This window comes from Natrix helvetica, assembly GCF_964273705.1.
Source record: "Natrix helvetica genome assembly, chromosome: 14".
Classification (NCBI taxonomy): domain Eukaryota; kingdom Metazoa; phylum Chordata; class Lepidosauria; order Squamata; family Natricidae; genus Natrix; species Natrix helvetica.
This window is the reverse complement of record NC_138564.1, coordinates 2,526,800-2,544,631: the sequence shown is the minus strand read 5'-3', so window position 1 is coordinate 2,544,631 and position 17,832 is coordinate 2,526,800. Positions and strand designations below refer to the sequence as shown.

At 48.8% G+C, this 17,832-nt stretch overlaps 1 protein-coding gene across 2 annotated transcripts in view; it reads left to right on the top strand.

The window, feature by feature from the left end:
- Positions 1-17,832, top strand: part of SCARF2 (scavenger receptor class F member 2) — a 74,768-nt gene extending 56,936 nt beyond the window's left edge. For both annotated transcript variants that reach the window (XM_081966882.1, XM_081966883.1), the window contains 2 exons: positions 10,034-10,186; positions 16,568-17,832. In XM_081966882.1, coding sequence (XP_081823008.1) covers positions 10,034-10,186; positions 16,568-17,670 — 1,256 coding nt within the window. In that variant the 3' untranslated portion in view covers positions 17,671-17,832. The remainder of the gene's footprint in view (positions 1-10,033; positions 10,187-16,567) is intronic.

Genomic DNA, 17,832 nt, shown 5'->3' with positions numbered 1-17,832 from the left:
GAGATTCCACTCTAGGTCTTACAATGAGCATCTCTGCGTTTGCAGAGCGGCAGAGGGAGAAGACCTGGCTCACTTCCTATTGGATTGTTGCCTATATAAGGGGGTGAGAGACGGGGACCTTGGTCCATAGACCAAACAAAGGACCCATTGGGATCCCCATGTCAAAACAACTTACCTTTTGTGTGGCCAGAACCGGAAAATAACATTTAACCCAGCACAGTCCTTAAACAAAATGGTTTGATTGAGATCTGCATTTGTGGGACTGATTGGGGTGGATTGCAAGGGTGACACCGAAATATAATTTTATCATATTTTATATCTTAAATTATTGTATTCTATGCCAATTTCATTTTAGACTGTATTTTATTCCAATTCCATTTTAAACTGTATTTTATCAAATTCCATTTTAAGTTGCTTTTATCAAATTTTAGTAATAATTTGTTTCTGGAACTTTGCACTTTGCTATGGCCCAAGGGCTAATCAATAAAGGCTCAATGTCAATGAATAGAAGAATTCTTTGTTGGACACATAAGGAATTTCTCTTTGGTGCATGTGCTCTCGGTGAACATAAAATAAAAGATGCATTTGTCAGGAGTCATAAGAGACAGCACTTTAAAAACCCTCCTTTTAAGCCAATGTTTGAAAATCAACAAACCAGGGGCAGGTTATTCAGACGGTCAAACTCTTTATGATCAAGGGACATAATTTTAATCTCTCTGAAGCTGCCTTCTTGATTTTTGTCGCCCCCCTTTTCAGTTTTGATTTTTTTTTTTTTTGTTTGTTCCCCGAGCATCGATGTCTGGTTCTTGACTTGGCATTCCTCCTCCAAACTATTTAAGCTTTATCTGGTGCTTCCAATGAACAGCCTGGATTTATTTCAGCTGTGGAAATATTTGTTATTCTTGGGCTCCGAGGTCTTTTTCGAGCGCATTCGCAGGCAATGTTGGGACTGTTCAGCTTTGGCTTTCTCTGTATCTGTAATTGAACAAAGACTCACAGCGATGAGTCACAACAAGAAGAATTAGAATAGGGTAGAATAGGGTAGGGTAGGGTAGGGTAGGGTAGGGAAGGGAAGGGTAAGGGAAGGACAGGGTAGGGAAGGGAAAGATACGGTAGAGAAAGGAAGGGAAGGATAGGGTAGGGAAGGGTAGGGTAGGGAAGGGTAGGGTAGGGAAAGGTAGGGAAAGGAAGGGCAGTATAGAGAAGGATAGGGTAGGGAAGGAAAGGGTAGGGAAGGGTAGGGTAGGGAAAGGTAGGGAAGGGAAGGGAAGGGAAGGATAGGCTAGGGAATTAAAGGGAAGGATAGGGTAGGGTAGGGAAGGGAAGGATAGGGAAGGGTAGAGAAGGGAAGGGTAGGGAAGGAAAGGGAAGGGAAGGATAGGGTAGGGAAGGGAAGAATAGGGTAGGGTAGGGAAGGATAGGGAAGGGTAGGGTAGGGAAGGGTAGGGAAGGATAGGGTAGGGTAGGGAAGGAAAGGGAAGGATAGGGAAGGGAAGAATAGGGTAGGGTAGGGAAGGATAGGGAAGGGAAGTATAGGGAAGGGATGGGTAGGGTAGAGAAGGGTAGGGAAGGATAGGGTAGGGAAGGAAAGGGAAGGATAGGGAAGGAAAGGGAAGGGAAGGATAGGGTAGGGAAGGGAAGAATAGGGTAGGGTAGGGAAGGATAGGGAAGGGTAGGGTAGGGAAGGGTAGGGAAGGGTAGGGTAGGGTAGGGAAGGAAAGGGAAGGATAGGGAAGGGAAGAATAGGGTAGGGTAGGGAAGGATAGGGAAGGGAAGTATAGGGAAGGGATGGGTAGGGTAGAGAAGGGTAGGGAAGGATAGGGTAGGGAAGGAAAGGGAAGGGAAGGATAGGGTAGGGAAGGGAAGGGAAGAATAGGGTAGGGAAGGGAAGAATAGGGTAGGGAAGGGAAGGATAGGGTAGGGTAGGAGAGCAGAGCAGAGCAGAGCAGAATGGGAAAGGACCATGTAGATCATCTAGTCCACCCAACCCCCCATCCAAGCAGGAGACCCTACACCATTTCTGACAGATGGCAGTCCAGTTTCTCCTTGAAAGCCTCCAGTGATGAAACTTCCACAATTCCCGAAGGCAACTTCTGTTCCATGGGTTGATTGTTCTCACTGTCAGCAAATTCCTCCTTCTCCTTTTCTCCTATCTGGAAATAGCTAATTCAAGGGATCAAATCCCCAGAGCTATTTATTAGGGAGAAGATAAGAGTTTTATCAGAGGAAACAAATGCTCTGGTGTCAAGTGAGAACCTTATAACAGGCAGTCCTCAACTTACAACCAAAATTGAGACCAACATTTCTATTACTGAGACATTTGCTAAGTGAGTTTTGCCCCATTATATGACCTTTGTTCCATGATTGTTGAGTGAATCACTGCAGCTAAGTTAGTAATACAGTTGTTAAGTGAAGCTGTCCGGAAGTTTCTCCTTAATTCCAGGTTGTTTCTCTCCATGATTAGTTTCCATCCATTGACACCTCCCCGTCTTCTCTGTGGCAGCCCTTAATATAATTAAATTATTAATATACTTTTAATGATTAATGTACTGAATCACTTTAGTCTATACCTATCATGATAATATCCAGTGCAGTACAAAATCTTTATTTCCCTGTCTCTCTTTGTTCTTTTCTGGAATTTTAGCATTTAGTTGGGAAACAGATTCTTTGCATTTTACTTTTCACTTTTATTTTCACAAAATCGGCAAATAGCCATTTTTCTCTCTTTTCGCTTCCAGGCTATTTGTATTTGTTTCATCTTTCAGAGCAGCGTGCCTTTCAGTCTGAGTTGTCCCAGAAATCTCTTCATCAAATCCAACCCATTAAATCTAGTTTTTGTTTTCGCTGCTGTGGGATATTGTTAAAGAGATTGGCCTGATAAATTTGTTTCCTTCAGCTTTAAGGTTCTTTAGTTTTAGGAAACTTGGGATCTGAACAATAGTCAATGCCTGGGTTTTTTTTTTTTTCATTTTGCTGACTAGCAGAGCTTTTCCACCTTCGCATGTTTGTGTTTTCCATCCAATGATGTCTGTGTTTCTTTGCTCTACGAAACGCTGGATTTTCTTGGCAGAACACAATTAATCTGTCTTCTGCTTCATTCCCTAAACCACGTCAAATACTCCTATGATTCATTGTTTTACTTCCAACTTGAGCATTCTGCAGGAAGCCCTCGATTTACGATCACAGCGGAGGGCAAAAATTCTGTTGTTAAGTGAGACATTTTTAAAGTGAGTTTTTGCCCCCTTTTACGACATTTCTTGCCACCGTTGTTAAGTGCAGTTGATAAGTTAACAACGTGGTGGTTTCGTTGTGAATCTTGACTGCTTGTCAGGAGGTCACAAAAAGGGAATCACAGGACCCCTGGATGCTGCAACGGTCATAAGTATGAAGCTTTATTTATTTCTTTCTTAGCGCTTATAGACCGCCCCCTCTCCCGAAGGGACTCGGTTGCAAAGCGTCTGAATTTTTGATCACATCGTCATGGGCAATGCTGCAAAGGCCCTAACTACGAAAAACAGTCGTAAGTCCCTTTTTTTCACCCCCGTTGTAACTTTGAACGGTTGTAAGTCGAGGACTACCTGTGTTTGTCCATCATCAGTAGGACTGTTACCTGGTGCTACCTTGACAAGATGCAGTGAGGCCTCCTAGAAGAGCTCAATTCCTGCTTCCTTTGCACCTGCAACTGGAGCACAGACTTGCAACACCTGCTGTGGTTTTTTTTTTACCTGGGAACAGAACTGAGATCTTTCTGTCATTTTGGGTTGCAGCTGACAACAACCGCAACCCTTTGGGTTATAAACATGGCTGTTCCTTCTTTCCTATCATTTTTTTTCTTGGTCCACAATAGAAGATGTGAAGAAAATAAGAATTAGGAGTGACGTGACAGTAGGATTCCAGGATTTGAGGGGCTGCCCCGAAGAAGAGGGGCTCAAAGTATTCTCCAAAGCACCAGAGGGCAAAACAAGAAACAATGGATGGAAACTAATCAAGGAGAGAAGCAACCTGGAATTAAGGAGAAACTTCCTAACAGTGAGGACAATTAACCAGTGGAACAGCTGGCCTCCAGAAATTGTAGGCGCTCCATCGCTGGAGGTGTTTAAGAAGAGACTGGACAGCCACTTCTCTGAAATGGTAGAGGTTCTCCTGCTTGAGCCAGGGGCTGGACTAGAAGACCTCCAAGGTCCCTTCCAGCTCATTCATTCTATCTTCTTCCAAAGTTTTTTTAATGTGAAGTGACCCATTCCATTCCAGTTCTAGAATGTCAACCTGTAATTTCTGCTTTGACAATCTCAGGTGGTCCTTAGTTCACCGTTCTGATAGTCCTTGTGTGATGCATATGGCCTCTCCTTTTGCCTCTGGACACATCATCTTCCGGACATCTTTTTGGCCTTAATCTGGTGGCATCACAAACCTCAGAGCTGGCCGTTTTTGCCCTCCATAACACCACACTTGGAATACGGCATTCAGTTTTGGTCGTCACGATGTAGAAAAGATGTGGAGGCTCTAGAAAGAGTGCAGAGAAGAGCAAGAAAGAGGATTAGGGGACTGGAGACTAAAACATATGAAGAACGGTTGCAGGAACTGGGTATGTCTAGTTTAATAGAAAGAAGGACTAGGGGAGACATGATAGCATTGTTCCAATATCTCAAGGGCTGCCACAAAGAAGAGGCAGTCAAGCTATTCTCCAAAGCACCTGAAGGTAGGACAAGAAACAATGGGCGGACACTAATCAAGGAGAGAAGCAACTTGGAACTAAGGAGAAATTTCCTGACAGTTAGTACAATTAATCAGTGGAACAGCTTGCCTCCAGAAGTTGCAAATACTCCAACACTGAATAAGTATAATCTTTATTGTCACTGCACTTAAATACAACGAAGTTGGAAGCTTTAAAGGAGAGATTGGACAACCAAGTTTGTCTGAAATGGTATAGGGTTTCCTGCTTAGGCAGCGGGTTGGACTAGAAGACCTCCAAGGTCCCTTCCAACTCTGTCGTTCTATTCTGTTTCTTCCAAATCTTGTTGGGAAAGGTCCTGAAAGCCGTAGCGCCAAAGTCCCTGGAACGTTTTCCTCCTGAAATGATCCTCAGAGCTGTGTTTACAGTAGCAAGCTGGGTCTGGCTTCCCTCCCCTCGCCAGCATAGAGGCCCTTTCTCCGAAAGAGAGACTCGGACTGAATGAGTCTGTGTGTCTCCCCTTCCTGGCGTTGACTGCTGCTTGGAGATTTTGTATAAACAATGGCAGCGAGAGCTTTCCCCTTGGCCTCTGTCGTGCAGTTGTGCTCTTCGCTGGCGCTCCAGAAAGCGGAGACCGATTGGGCCACACAATCCGAGGCGCATTGCTTAGAAATGGAGCATCCTGACTAGTCCCGCTGCCCATCCTCAGACCAGGATTTGGATCAGGGGTGTCCAAACTTGGGAACTTTAAGACTTGTGGACTTCAACTCCCAGAATTCCCCAGCCAGCCATGGCTGGCTGGGGAATTCTAGGAGTTGAAGTCCACAAGTCTTAAAGTTTCCAAGTTTGGATACCCCTGATTTAGATGAACCTGGTCTGATCGAGCCAGCCACTTTCAAACCCTGCTTCCCGACAGCTGCTAGCCAGATGCTCCATCCAGGAAATGAAGAGGCAGGAGCCCCATCAACTGTGCAAAATACTGAGACAAGCCAGCTGGATTCCAGCAACATGCTCGGCTGAAATGGGGCCTGCCTCTTGCAGCCTGCAAACCATAGGAGATGGGTTTTCATGTTGTGGGAAGCTTGCTAGTGGGGATTGATTCAATAAACCAGGATTGAACCATGGCGTGAAGCCACTCAAAACTATACCAGAACCATGTACGCTGTTGAGACTCGCTAGCTGTGTGTCCCAAGACGTGCTGAGCCACAGAGGCTGGAAATTGTGCAGGGAAGAGCCAGGAAGATAATAAAGGGTCTGGGGGCTAAATCATATAATGAAGTGTTGAGGGGGCCCTAGATATGTGTGCCCCGTAGAAGAGAAGGATCGGAAGAGAATAAATAATTGTCTTCCAGTACAGTACTTGAGGGATTGTCTATGGAGATGCTCCATCCTCCAGGTCATGGTTATCCCAAAAGTGCTTTTTTCAAGAGGCAACTGGACTTTCTGGTTTTTCTCTCAAGATGTTTCGCTTCTCACCCAAGAAGCTTCTTCAGCTCTGACAGGATGGTGCGGAATGGAAGGATTTATACTCCTTGCAGACAGTTGGTCATTTGCATCCTTTCGGTGAGCCGCTGAGGCCACTTGGAGGTTTGGGAGTATTTATACTCCTGCGTGTCCTGTTATCTGTTTGAATGGATTTCCAGAGGAAAAATTGCAGACCATTTGCACCGCTCAGCTGACCTTGAGGACACAGATAAAACCTCCAAGTGGCCTCAAGGACCCTCTAAAACAATGCAAAGGACCAGCTGTCTGCAAGGAATATAAATCCTTCCCTTCCCCACCATCCAGTCAGAGCTGAAGAAGCTTCTTGGATGAGAAGTGAAACGTCTTCAAAGAAAAACAAGAAGTCCAGTTTGCCTCCTGAAAAAAGCAGCTTTGGGACTACTTGAGGGATGATCACCGAGAAGAGGGGATTGACGTATACGGGAGGGCAGGACCAGGCGTGGGTTCTGCCTTCTTCTACTGCTGGTTTGCTCAGGGGGCACTTAATGCACGCTATGCATGCATGCGTAAAAGCAAAAAACAAGATGGTGCCGTCTATGGCACCACCAATAGAACAGGTTCAGGGGCGTGGCTGGCCGAGCTACTACTTACTCGGCTGAACTGGGCCGAACCGGTAGGCATCCGCCTCTGGGCAGGACAAGAAGCAATGGGTGGAAACTTGTTAAAGAGAGACGCAAACAAGAAGGAAGGAGAACTTAGCAATTGGAACAGTTTGCCTCCCAGAGTTGTGATGGAGGTTTTTCAAGACAAGATTGGACAACCTTTTGTCTGGGATGTTATAAGGACTTCTGCCTCGAGCAGGGGGTTGGACTAGAAGACCTCTGAGGTCCCTTCCAGCCCTATGATTCTATGTTTTATGTAGACTGGCTTGCTCCCTCTTCCGCCCACTTCCTCTCTCCTACAGGATTCTTGGGATGGCAAAAAACCCCAAATATAGACCGTTTGTTTCAGGTTGGGCTCGTGTGCCGTGCAGATTCAGGCTGCAAACTGGGCTTCACAGCTGTTGTTGTTGTTCTTAGTTGCGAAGTCGTGTCTGACTCATTGCGACCCCATGGACAATGTTCCTCCAGGCCTTCCTGTCCTCTACCATCCATTGGAGTCCATTTAAACTCACGCCTACTGCTTTGGTGACTCCAGCCAGCCACCTCGTTCTCTGCCGTCCCCTTCTTCTTCTTTTGCCCTCCATCGTTCCCAGCATGAGGCTCTTCTCCAGGGAGTCCTTCCTTCTCCTTAGGTGGCCAAAGTCTTTGAGTTTCCTCTTCAGGATCCGGCCTTCTAAAGAGCAGCCAGGGTTGATCTCCTCTAGGACTGACCGGTTGGATGGCTTTGCAGTCCAAGGGACTCGTGAGAGTCTCCTCCAGCACCAGAATTCAACGGCCTCCGTTCTTTGGCGCTCAACCTTTCTTATGGTCCAACCTTCACAGCCATCCATTGCGACTGGGAAAACCGTAGCCTTGACTATACGCACACTTTTCTTGTCAGGGTGATGTCTCTGCTTTTTAGGAGGCTGCCTAGATTTGCCATGGCTTCCCTCCCCAGGAACAAGCGTCTTTTAATTTCACAGCTATGCATGATGCTAATGCTCAGGGCTTTGGCTGAAAGCCCCCAACCAGCAGCTTCGGGGCTTCCTGGACCTAGACCCCGATGCTGCCCCCTCCTGCCTCCTGTTTTCGCCCTGTGGCTCCCTTCCCCTAAAGCGCTCTGCATGCAGTTGCCAGGCTCTGCAGTCTGGAGGGCTTGTTGTGGCTGCCTGCAGAGCCATTCGGGGCCTGACCAGCCCCACGTCCTCCTGCGTTGCTCCCTCTGCCTACAACCGACTGGCCCTCCCGGAGCGCCCCTAAATTGCCAGAGTTCTCTTATTTCACCAGAATGAAATGCTTTGGTGCCAAGCGCCTTTGTTTGGCTTGGCACACGGGCTCTGCCATATGTTCTCATTGCCCAGTGTTCCTGGGGAAGATCCACATGGCTGAAGCGCAGAGGGGGTGGGAGTCCAGATGGAGCTGCAGGCAGGGCAGGGCATTTCTCTTCTCTTGATTTGGCTTCTTTCTTTCTTTCTTTCTTTCTTTCTTTCTTTCTTTCTTTCCTTCCTTCCTTCCTTCCTTCCTTCCTTCCTTCCTTCCCTCCCTGTCTCCTTCCTTTCTTTCCTTCCTTCCCTTTCTTTCCTCTCTCCTCCCTCCCTCTTCCTTCCTTCCTTCCTTTCCTCCCCCTTCTTTCCTTCCTGCTCTCCCTTCCTCCCCTCTTCCTCCCTCCTTTCCTTTCCTTCCCTTCCTTCCCCATCCAAGCCATATCCATTCTTAGTGTCAATCTCAAAAAGGAAGGATGGCTTCGAAGCACCCTACGAAGGCAGTTATTCCAGACCCCGCAGCCTTTGCCTCCCTGCTACCTTCCCACTCAGGGGGGGGGTGTCAGCTCAGAGCCACGAGCCCCCCCCCCTGAGGCTGCCCCCTCTAAGAATCACAGCAGGCTAGAGATTGCCTTGCAGCAGAATAAACACCCAGGCAGAGAAGGCGAGAGGCCCACAGGAAAGCCTTCTTCAGCCACTCTGGGCATGATTTATTTGGCAGTGACTCACCCAGAACCAGAGGTCCGAAGGCATCGGAAACGCCGCTTCCCCTCCGAGGTTTGCTTCCCACAGAGGCCCTTCTGTTGCGCTCATCTGGGTGCATCACTGTCAGAGCGGCACAAAGCCTTGGCCAAGATCTGACTTCAAGCCCCTTTAAAGTGGTTGTGTCTTTTCCTGGACGTCTGTGGCCGCTTTCTATGTTCCCAGCAGAAGTTTCATGGATGCCCAAAGACATTTCTAAAGGACACTTTGCCCCTGAAAGTCCGACCTTTGCACAATGCTGCATGTGGGATGTAGTCTTTGTGCCCCATCTCTTCTTAAAAACCTCCAGTGTTGGAGGTAACACCCACAACCTCCGGAGGTAAACCGTTCCACTGGTTAATTGTTCTCAGCGTCAGGAAATGTCTCCTTCGTTCTAGGTTGGATCTCTCCTTGTTAACTAAGACAACTGCCTGTCTAGGGAGGTTCTCAGTCCTCCAGGTCCTGGTTGTTCCAAAGGTGCTTTTTTCCCCCAACAGGTAGCTGAACTTTTTTGTTTTTCCTTGAGGGCGTTTTGCTTCTCATCCAAGAAGCTTCTTCGGTTCTGACTGAATATTGGAGGGCGGAAGGATTTATCTTCCTTTCAGTTATCTGGTCGTTAGTGCTTTTTCTGAGCAGCGTTGAGGCCACTTGGAGGCTTTATCTGTAGCTTCAGGGTCCACATTCTGGATAGAGAATGTCTATGGAGATTCTCCGTCATCCAAGGTCATGCTTGTCCCAAAGGTGCTTTTTTCAAGAGGCAACTAAACTTTCTTGGTTTTCTTTGAAGATGCTTCGCTTCTCACCCAAGGAGCTTCTTCAGCTCTGACTGGATGGTGCGGAATGGAAGGATTTATACTCCTTGCAGACAGCTGGTCATTTGCATCCTTTCGGTGAGCCGTTGAGGCCACTTGGAGGTTTGCCTGTGTCCTCAGGATCACCCGAGTGGTGCAAATGGGTGTGGAGTCTTCTTGGAACTGTTGAAAGGATCTGTGTTGTAGATTGGAGATAGATGATGTCGTTATCTGTCCCCCTCTGTTAAGAGAAGTGACATAGATGGCCTCTTGGACCCCGCTTTCAAACCAGAGGTCCTCTCTGTCCAACATCTCTGTCCAATGTCTTCAAAGAAAAACCAGAAAGTCCAGTTGCCTCTTCAAAAAGCACCTTTGGGATAAGACAACCATCGTGTCACCCCAGCTCTATGCTGATTGATTGATTGATTGATTGATTGATTGATTGATTGGACCTCCCTTCTCCACCCTCTTTGTGCCTTGCAGTGGCTCATCATGACTTGGAGAACACCCTGAACTGCAGCTTCATTGAACCTTCTTCGGTGGTCGATCAGCCATCACCCTCCTGGTCATCCAGGGGCTCCTTCTCTTCCTTCGATACCACAGACGAAGGACCCGTCTACTGCGTGCCCCACGAAGGTCAGTGGAACTCCTGGCACAAGCCAGGCTCCGATCACGCAAGCCGTCCCTTGAGAGAACTCAGATCTGGCCACTGAAAGTGGTAGTCAGTGGTCACCAAGAGTAAAGGGTATCAGGAGGGTATCATTTCCTTGGCTGGTGATTAGGAAATGTTGGGATAACAAAAAAAAAATCTGTAAGAGTGCATACACAAACACACACATACACACACACACACGTTGCTGGGGACCCAATGCCAAGGTTGGGCCACTGCTGTCTAATGCCCCAAATGTAATCAAAATACCTTTCTTCCTGTTCTCTTCTTCTTCTTCTTCTTCTTCTTCTTCTTCTTCTTCTTCTTCTTCTTCTTCTTCTTCTTCTTCTCCTCCTCCTCCTCCTCCTTCCTCTTCTTCTTCTTCTTCTTCTTCTTCTCCTCCTCCTCCTCCTTCCTCTCCTTCTCCTTCTCCTTCTCCGCCTTCCTTTTCCTTTTCCTTCTTCTTCTTCTTCTTCTTCTTCTTCTTCTTCTTCTTCTTCTTCTTCTTCTTCTTCTTCTCCTCCTCCTCCTCCTCCTCCTCCTCCTCCTCCTTCTCCGCCTTCCTCCTCCTCCTCCTTCTTCTTCTCCTTCTCCTTCTCCGCCTTTCTTCTCCTTCTTCTTCTCCTTCTCCGCCTTCCTCCTCCTCCTCCTCCTTCTTCTCCTTCTCCTTCTCTGCCTTCCTTCTCCGCCTTCCTTCTCCTTCTCCTTCTTCCATATTCATCATCAGACGTTGGCGATCATGTTGGTGATCTTATTTTTGTCAACAGCCGCATGAAAAAGTGCTGCTGAGTTTTGTCCAAACTGCTCCCTTAGATTTTGAAGCCATGAGGTTCTTCTTCTGCCTGGACCTCCTTTGCCTTCAATTTTTCCCTGGAGGATTAAGGGGAGGATGATGTATTTTCCTGGGTGTCGCATCTCATGTCTGAAATATTCTAACTTTCGCTTTTTTATGGTTTTGATGATCTCCCTTGGCTTTCCCAGCTGGCTTATCCCCTCCTCATTTCTGACTCTGTCAACCCACTAACAGCTGCCTGTCAATCCACATTTCAAATGCTTCTCATCTCTTCAAGTGGCTTTCTGTCCGAGACCAACTCTCCATTCCGCAGAGCAGAGTAGAAAAGATATGGAGCGTCTGAGAAGCCTGGCTTTCAGTCTTAAGCTTGTAAAAAAAGGCCATGCCGTTGTAACTTTGGTCACTAAGCAAACTACCTGTACTACAGATGTGCCCAACTTTCCCGTATCCCTGATGAAGTTCGTTGCCCTCTCACTTTGGCTACCAAAACGTCTCCAGAAGTTTTTTCCCTTAACACAAACGGGACCCACTTCAAGTTTTCCTTTGCAAAACTGAGGACTAGGATGCTGATAAGCCGACTGGAGTTCTCTGGAATGAGAGAGCTGCGCCGTGGCCGTAGCAAGGCAGGCTGGAGTCTCCATTCTGCATTCGGATGGCCGGCCCGTGGTCGGAGCTCCCCATAGGATCCGAGCTCCTAATTTCTCCTCTCCTCTCCGTTATTTTGGCAGCCGTTATGGAGCTGAGGAATTTGACTCGGTCCCAGCTCCACCGCAGCCCTTTTGTAGCAAATAACAGCCCTTCACAAAGGACCCTGTAATGCCTAAAGAATTCTCGGGCCACACATGCCTGGCTTTGAAAGAAAAAAGCAGCACCCTAATTATCAGGCAGAGATGTTCCCACCAGTGGAAATTAACTCCTGCAGACACAGAGGCTCCTTTCGCACAAGAGGAAAACTCCGGGACGGCTTTGGCACATGTCAGGGGAGGGGGCACGCATGAACAGGAAAAGGGCCCCTCTCTGTGAGAACAAACTTTCCCTCTCCACCCCTTGCTTCCCCCACTCTCTAGTTGACCCCAGCCCAGCTCACTGTCGCCACTCCACGCCTCAGCGCTGTCTTCCCTCCCCTGGCTCTCGGCTTTCAAAAGACACATAAACACAAACACAACAGCAGTAGCCCTTAGATTTATATGCCACCTCACAGCTCTTTCCAGCCCTCTCTAAGCGGTTTACAGAGTCAGCCTCTTGCCCCCAACAATCTGGGTCCTCATTTACCAACCTTGGAGGGATAGAAGGCTGAGTCAACCTTGAGATGGTGAGAATCGAACTGCTGGCAGTGGGCAGAGGGAAGGAAGGAAGGAAGGGACAGCAATCACTTCATAATGCTTTACAGCCCTCTCCAAGCGGTTTACAGCCTCTTAGCCCTCAACAATATGGCTCCTCATTTTACCAACCTCAGAAGGATGGAAGGCTGAGTCAACCTTAAGCCGGTCAGGATTGAACTGCTGGCAGTGGCAGAATTAGCCTGCAATACTGCATTCTAACCACTGTGCACATGGAAGAAGGAAGGAAGGAAGGAAGGAAGGAAGGAAGGAAGGAAGGAAGGAAGGAAGGAAGGAAGGAAGGAAGGAAGGGCAATAGCATGACAGCCAGCCACTCCCTCAGCTTTCAGAGCTGCTGGGTTTCAGCCTCTTGAAATGGACTGTCCTCACACATACACCCTTTAATATGCTAACCCTGGTTAGTTTGTAGTTGGCTTGTTTGTTTTCTGGCTTTAGGGTGTTGTGTGACTGGCCTGTTCGGTCAGCTTTAAAAAAAAAACCTATTGTGTCTCCTTCCAAGTAACGAGTTAATGTAATAAGCAAGTTAACTGTTGAGGAAATATGCATGATATCCGTGGGTGAAGAAACTTCAAACCTCCCAAAATGCTTTTGGTACAAAAGCCACATATATTTTGAACACACACACACACACACACACACACACACACACACAAATCCCTTCCAAAACATCACAATCTAGTGGTCTCCAATTTGGCAGCGGAGTTGGGAGAAGGATTATGCCTTCAACTGTTGCCAGGAGGGATCTGTAGGGAAATGTGTAGCTGTCTCAGACTCAATATTGGAAAAAGAAATGTTTGCTAATCTTGATTTTTTTAAAAAAAACCCACTAAGTCTGCTCAGCATCATGAACTCGGTTCAGGCTGTTTAATTTTATCTCAAATTTTGTATACCAATCCCTTCTTTAAAAAAATAAATAAATCCTGAAACCTTTCACCATCAAACTATATGAATAACAGAGTTTGCTTTTGCTTCTTTGATGCAGAACCTATTGGGTTAGAGAGCATCCCTCGGTGGTAGGAAAGTGAGTCTTTGTGATATCCAGGTGAAGCCCAAGACGGTGTAGCCGCATCTGGGGAAAATCAGAAAAATCTGGAGTATACAGTTGTGGCCAAAACTGTGGAAACCTTTTGGGAAAAGTGTACAGTAATGTTAAGGTTTGATGGCTGATAATAACACCATATTTTTTTTTGACTAGTAGCATAAAATTATATCAATAGAAAGATAATTTCATCAAGAATGTAATGCAATAACTTTTATGAAGGATTTGCTGTTAGAATAATAGTTATAAAGAAGAAAAGTGAAACACATATAAAAGGAGATATACAACAATTATCAGCATAGAAAAAACAAGATATACAAAAATTATCATGTCAGTTAATACTTAGTTGGGTAACCTTTAACACGAATTACGGCCTTATAACGTCTTCCCATGGAGTGAACCAAGTCTTTTAGTTCTGCAGCTGTTATAATGTGAAACCAAGATTGAATAGTTGCTTCTATTAACTGGGTTTTATTGCTGGCTATATTTGGCTATAACTCTTCAAAAACTAGATAACTGAACAAACTTTGTTGCATAACATTCCTGATTAAATTATCTTTCCATTGATACATAATTTGATGGTACTACTAAAAACAAAAGTGGTGTTGTTAGTCATCAAACCTGAAAAATACACTTTTCCCAAAAGGTTTCCACAATTTTGGCCACTACTGTAGTCCCAACAAATAGGATGAGTGGGAGCAGGCCTTTGACTGCACAAGTGTACCCATATTCTTCCTTCTACCTCCATCCTCCTGGGACACCCCAGCTTCCAAGGGCTTCACCTTGCTAAAGGGAAGGAAGCAGCCCTGCTCATACATTTTTAAATTCTGCCCGGGCCACAGCTTCACCCTGGACTACGTGCAAATCATTTGAACATCAGTCATTAAGTAACAGCTAAAAGGAATGGCTCTTTCCTTGCTGTAAAATGAATTAAAATCCACCCTGAGCACAAACTGTATTCTGTGCACTCAATACGTAAAGCGTGTTGGACCCAAATCCCTCCTTTTGCACAGGTTGCTCTGTCACCCTCGCTTGGTGTGCAAAATTCTTCCAGGGCTAGAAAGGAGGAAGCCCTGTGGCGAGCAATCTCCAAAGATTGCTGGAGAATTTTCAGATTTGGTTTTTCAGGGATTTCTCCTTGAAGGGAGTGAAAATTCTCAGGCTGGCTAGCAATGTATTTTCTCTGCCAAAGCAGCCTTCTGACAATAGGTCTCTTGCAATGACTTCTGAAAAGATTAACAGATTAGCAGAGTTGGAAGGGATCTTGTAGCTCATCTAGGCCAACCTCTCCCCCCAAAGCAGGAGACACCATTTCTGCCAGTCCAGTCTCTTCTTGAAAGCCTCCAGTGATGAAGCTCCCACAACTTCTGAATGCTACTTCTGTTCCATGGGTTCATTGCTCTCACTGTCAGGAAATGTCTCCTTAGTTCTAGGTTGCTTCTCTCCTTGATTAGTTTCCATCCATCATTCCTTGTCCGGCCTTCGGGTGCTTTGGAAAATAGCTTGGCCCCCTCCTCTCTGTGGCAGCCCCTCAACTACTGGAAGACTGTTATCATGTCTCCCCTGGTCCTTCTCTTCCCTAGACTAGCCATGCCCAGTTCCTGCAACTGTTCTTCATATGTTTTAGTCTCCAGGCCTTCGATCGTCTTAGATAGATTCAGATTAAGACCTGAAAGGGACCTTGTAGGTCATCTAGTCTAACCCCCAATCCAAGCAGGAGACCCTACACCATTTCTGATAGAGGGCAGTCCAGTCTCTCCTTGAAAGCCTCCAAGGAAGAAGTTCCCACAACTCCCGAAGGCAACTTCTGTTCCTTTGGTTGATTTTTCTCACTGTCAGGAAATTCCTCCTTATTTCCAGGTTGAATCTCTCCTTGGTTAGTTTCCACCCGTTGCTTCTTGTCCTACCCTCAGGTGCCTTGGAAAATAGCTTGACCCCCTCCTCTCTGTGGCAGCCCCTCAAATACTAGAACACTGCTATCCTGTCTCCCCTGGTCCTTCCCTTCACTAGACTCGCCATGCCCAGTTCCTGCAACCATTCATCCTATGTTTTAGTCTCCAGGCCTTTGATCATTTTAGATAGATTCAGATTAACAGAGATGAAAGAGACCTTGAAGGTCATGTAATCCAACCCCCCTGCCTGAGCAGGAGACCCTACACCATTTCTGACCAATGGCAGTCCAGTCTCTTCTTGAATGCCTCCAAGGAAGAAGCTCCCACAACTCCGGAAGGCAACTTCTGTTCCTTTGGTTGATTTTTCTCACTGTCAGGAAATTCCTCCTTATTTCCAGGTTGAATCTCTCCTTGTTCAGTTTCCATCCATTATTCCTTGTCTGGCCTTCAGGGGGCTTTGGAGAATAGCTTGACCCCCTCCTCTCTGTGGCAGCCCCTCAAACATTGGAAGACTGCTCTCCTGTCTCCCCTGGTCCTTCTCTTCACTAGACTAGCCATGCCCAGTTCCTGCAACTGTTCATCCTATGTTTTAGCCTCCAGGCCTTTGATCATTTTAGATAGATTCAGATTAACAGAGATGAAAGAGACCTTGAAGGTCATGTAATCCAACCCCCCTGCCTGAGCAGGAGACCCTACACCATTTCTGACCAATGGCAGTCCAGTCTCTCCTTGAAAGCCTCCAAGGAAGAAGCTCCCACAACTCCGGAAGGCAACTTCTGTTCCATGGGTTGATTGTTCTCACTGTCAGGAAATTCCTCCTTATTTCCAGGTTGAATCTCTCCTTGGTTAGTTTCCACCCGTTGCTTCTTGTCCTACCCTCAGGTGCCTTGGAAAATAGCTTGACCCCCTCCTCTCTGTGGCAGCCCCTCAAATACTAGAACACTGCTATCCTGTCTCCCCTGGTCCTTCTCTTCACTAGAGTAGCCATGCCCAGTTCCTGCAACCGTTCATCATATGTTTTAGCCTCCAGTCCCCCAATCCTCCTGGTTGCTCTTCTCTGCCCTTTTTGTAGAGTCTCAACCTCTTTTTTAGTTCTTTTTTTTAATCAAAGGCTTGGAAGAAGGATGGAGGAAGGAGAGAGAGAGAGAGAGAGAGAGAGAGAGAGAGAGAGAGAGAGAGAGAGAGAGAGAGAGAGAGAGAGAGAGAGAGAGAGTCTTCCCTGCCTCTTTGCAGTTTGGCTCAGTTGACTTGATGCCCCCCCCTTTCCAGCCCCCCTGACGGCTCTCCCTTCCTTCCCTCCGCAGAGAGCGACCACAAGGAGCGCGTCTCGGCCCCGAGCAGCACCCTGGAGAAGGCGCCGCAGCCTCTGCGCAAGGGACCGGCGGTGGCGACGGCGGAGGAGGAGGCGGGCGAGTACACCGTCCTGAAGGAGGGCCCGGCGGACGGCGGCGAGGCGCCCCTGCTCAAGTCCTCGGACAGCGAGCGCTCCTCCTGCGGCTCGGGCTCGGTCAGCGGCGCCCTTTACGCCCGCATCGCGCGCCTCTCCAAGCAGTCCCGGGAGGAGGAAGAGGCCCCCGCGGCGGAGCCCAGGCCGGCCAAGCCGCCCTCCCCGGAGCGGGCCAAGCCGCCCCCGCCGGACCCCTCCACCAAGCCCAAAGTCTCCTGGATCCACCACAAGTACAACGCGGCCCAGAGCAACTCCCTGCCGGCCGCCGCCGAGCTGCAGGCGGAGCGCCGGCCCGGCCCCTCCAAGCGCAAGCGGAGCCCCGGCGAGGCTGCGCGGGCCAAGGAGAGGGCCCCCAAGCCCCCGCAGGAGCCCGGCAGCCCCGAGGGCCAGCTCGGCCCCGCTCAGGCCAGGCAGCGCAGCCGGACCGGACCGGAGCCCGCCGAGAACCTCAACGGCGCCCTGCACTCCGCGCTCAAGAGGATGGGGGCCCCGGCGGCGGCGGAGAGGCGGCCGGCCGAGGCGCTCCGGAGCCCCGCGCAGCCCAAAGCGCCGCTCGGCTTCTCCTCCGAGGCCGCCACGCTGCTGGCCGCGCAGCTGAAGGAAAAGACGCAGAGCCTCCAGCGGGGCGAGGCAGCCGCGCGGCCCAACGGCATGAGCCCCCTCCCGGCCCAGCGAGGGGAGAAGCCGGCGCCCCCGCAGAAGGCCAAGCAGGCGGCCGCCCCCGCCGGGCAGAAAGCCGGCAAGCCGTTGCTGCCCACCTCCGCCCCGCTGCAGAAACTGCTGGGGCCCGGCAGCCCCGAGGCCAGGAGCCCGGAGAAGCAGAGCCCCGAGGCGACCCCCGCGCCCGGAGAGCCCGCGCCCAAGAAGACGCCCATCAAGAAGCCGCCGCGCAAGAAGGGCCGCGAGGGGGCCGCGGAGCCGCCCAAGGCAGCCGCCAGCTCCCCGCAGACTGTACAATAGGGCCGGGGGAAGCCGGGGCCAGCGGAGACCCCGCGGCTTCTCTTTGGATGGGCTCCCCCTGGGATGGGCCGAGGGGCTTCCGGGGACCCGGCGCTGGCGCTGGGCTCTGGCAGGGAGGGGGTGGGGGGTTCCTTTAAACTGGCGCTATAACTGCTTCTCGAC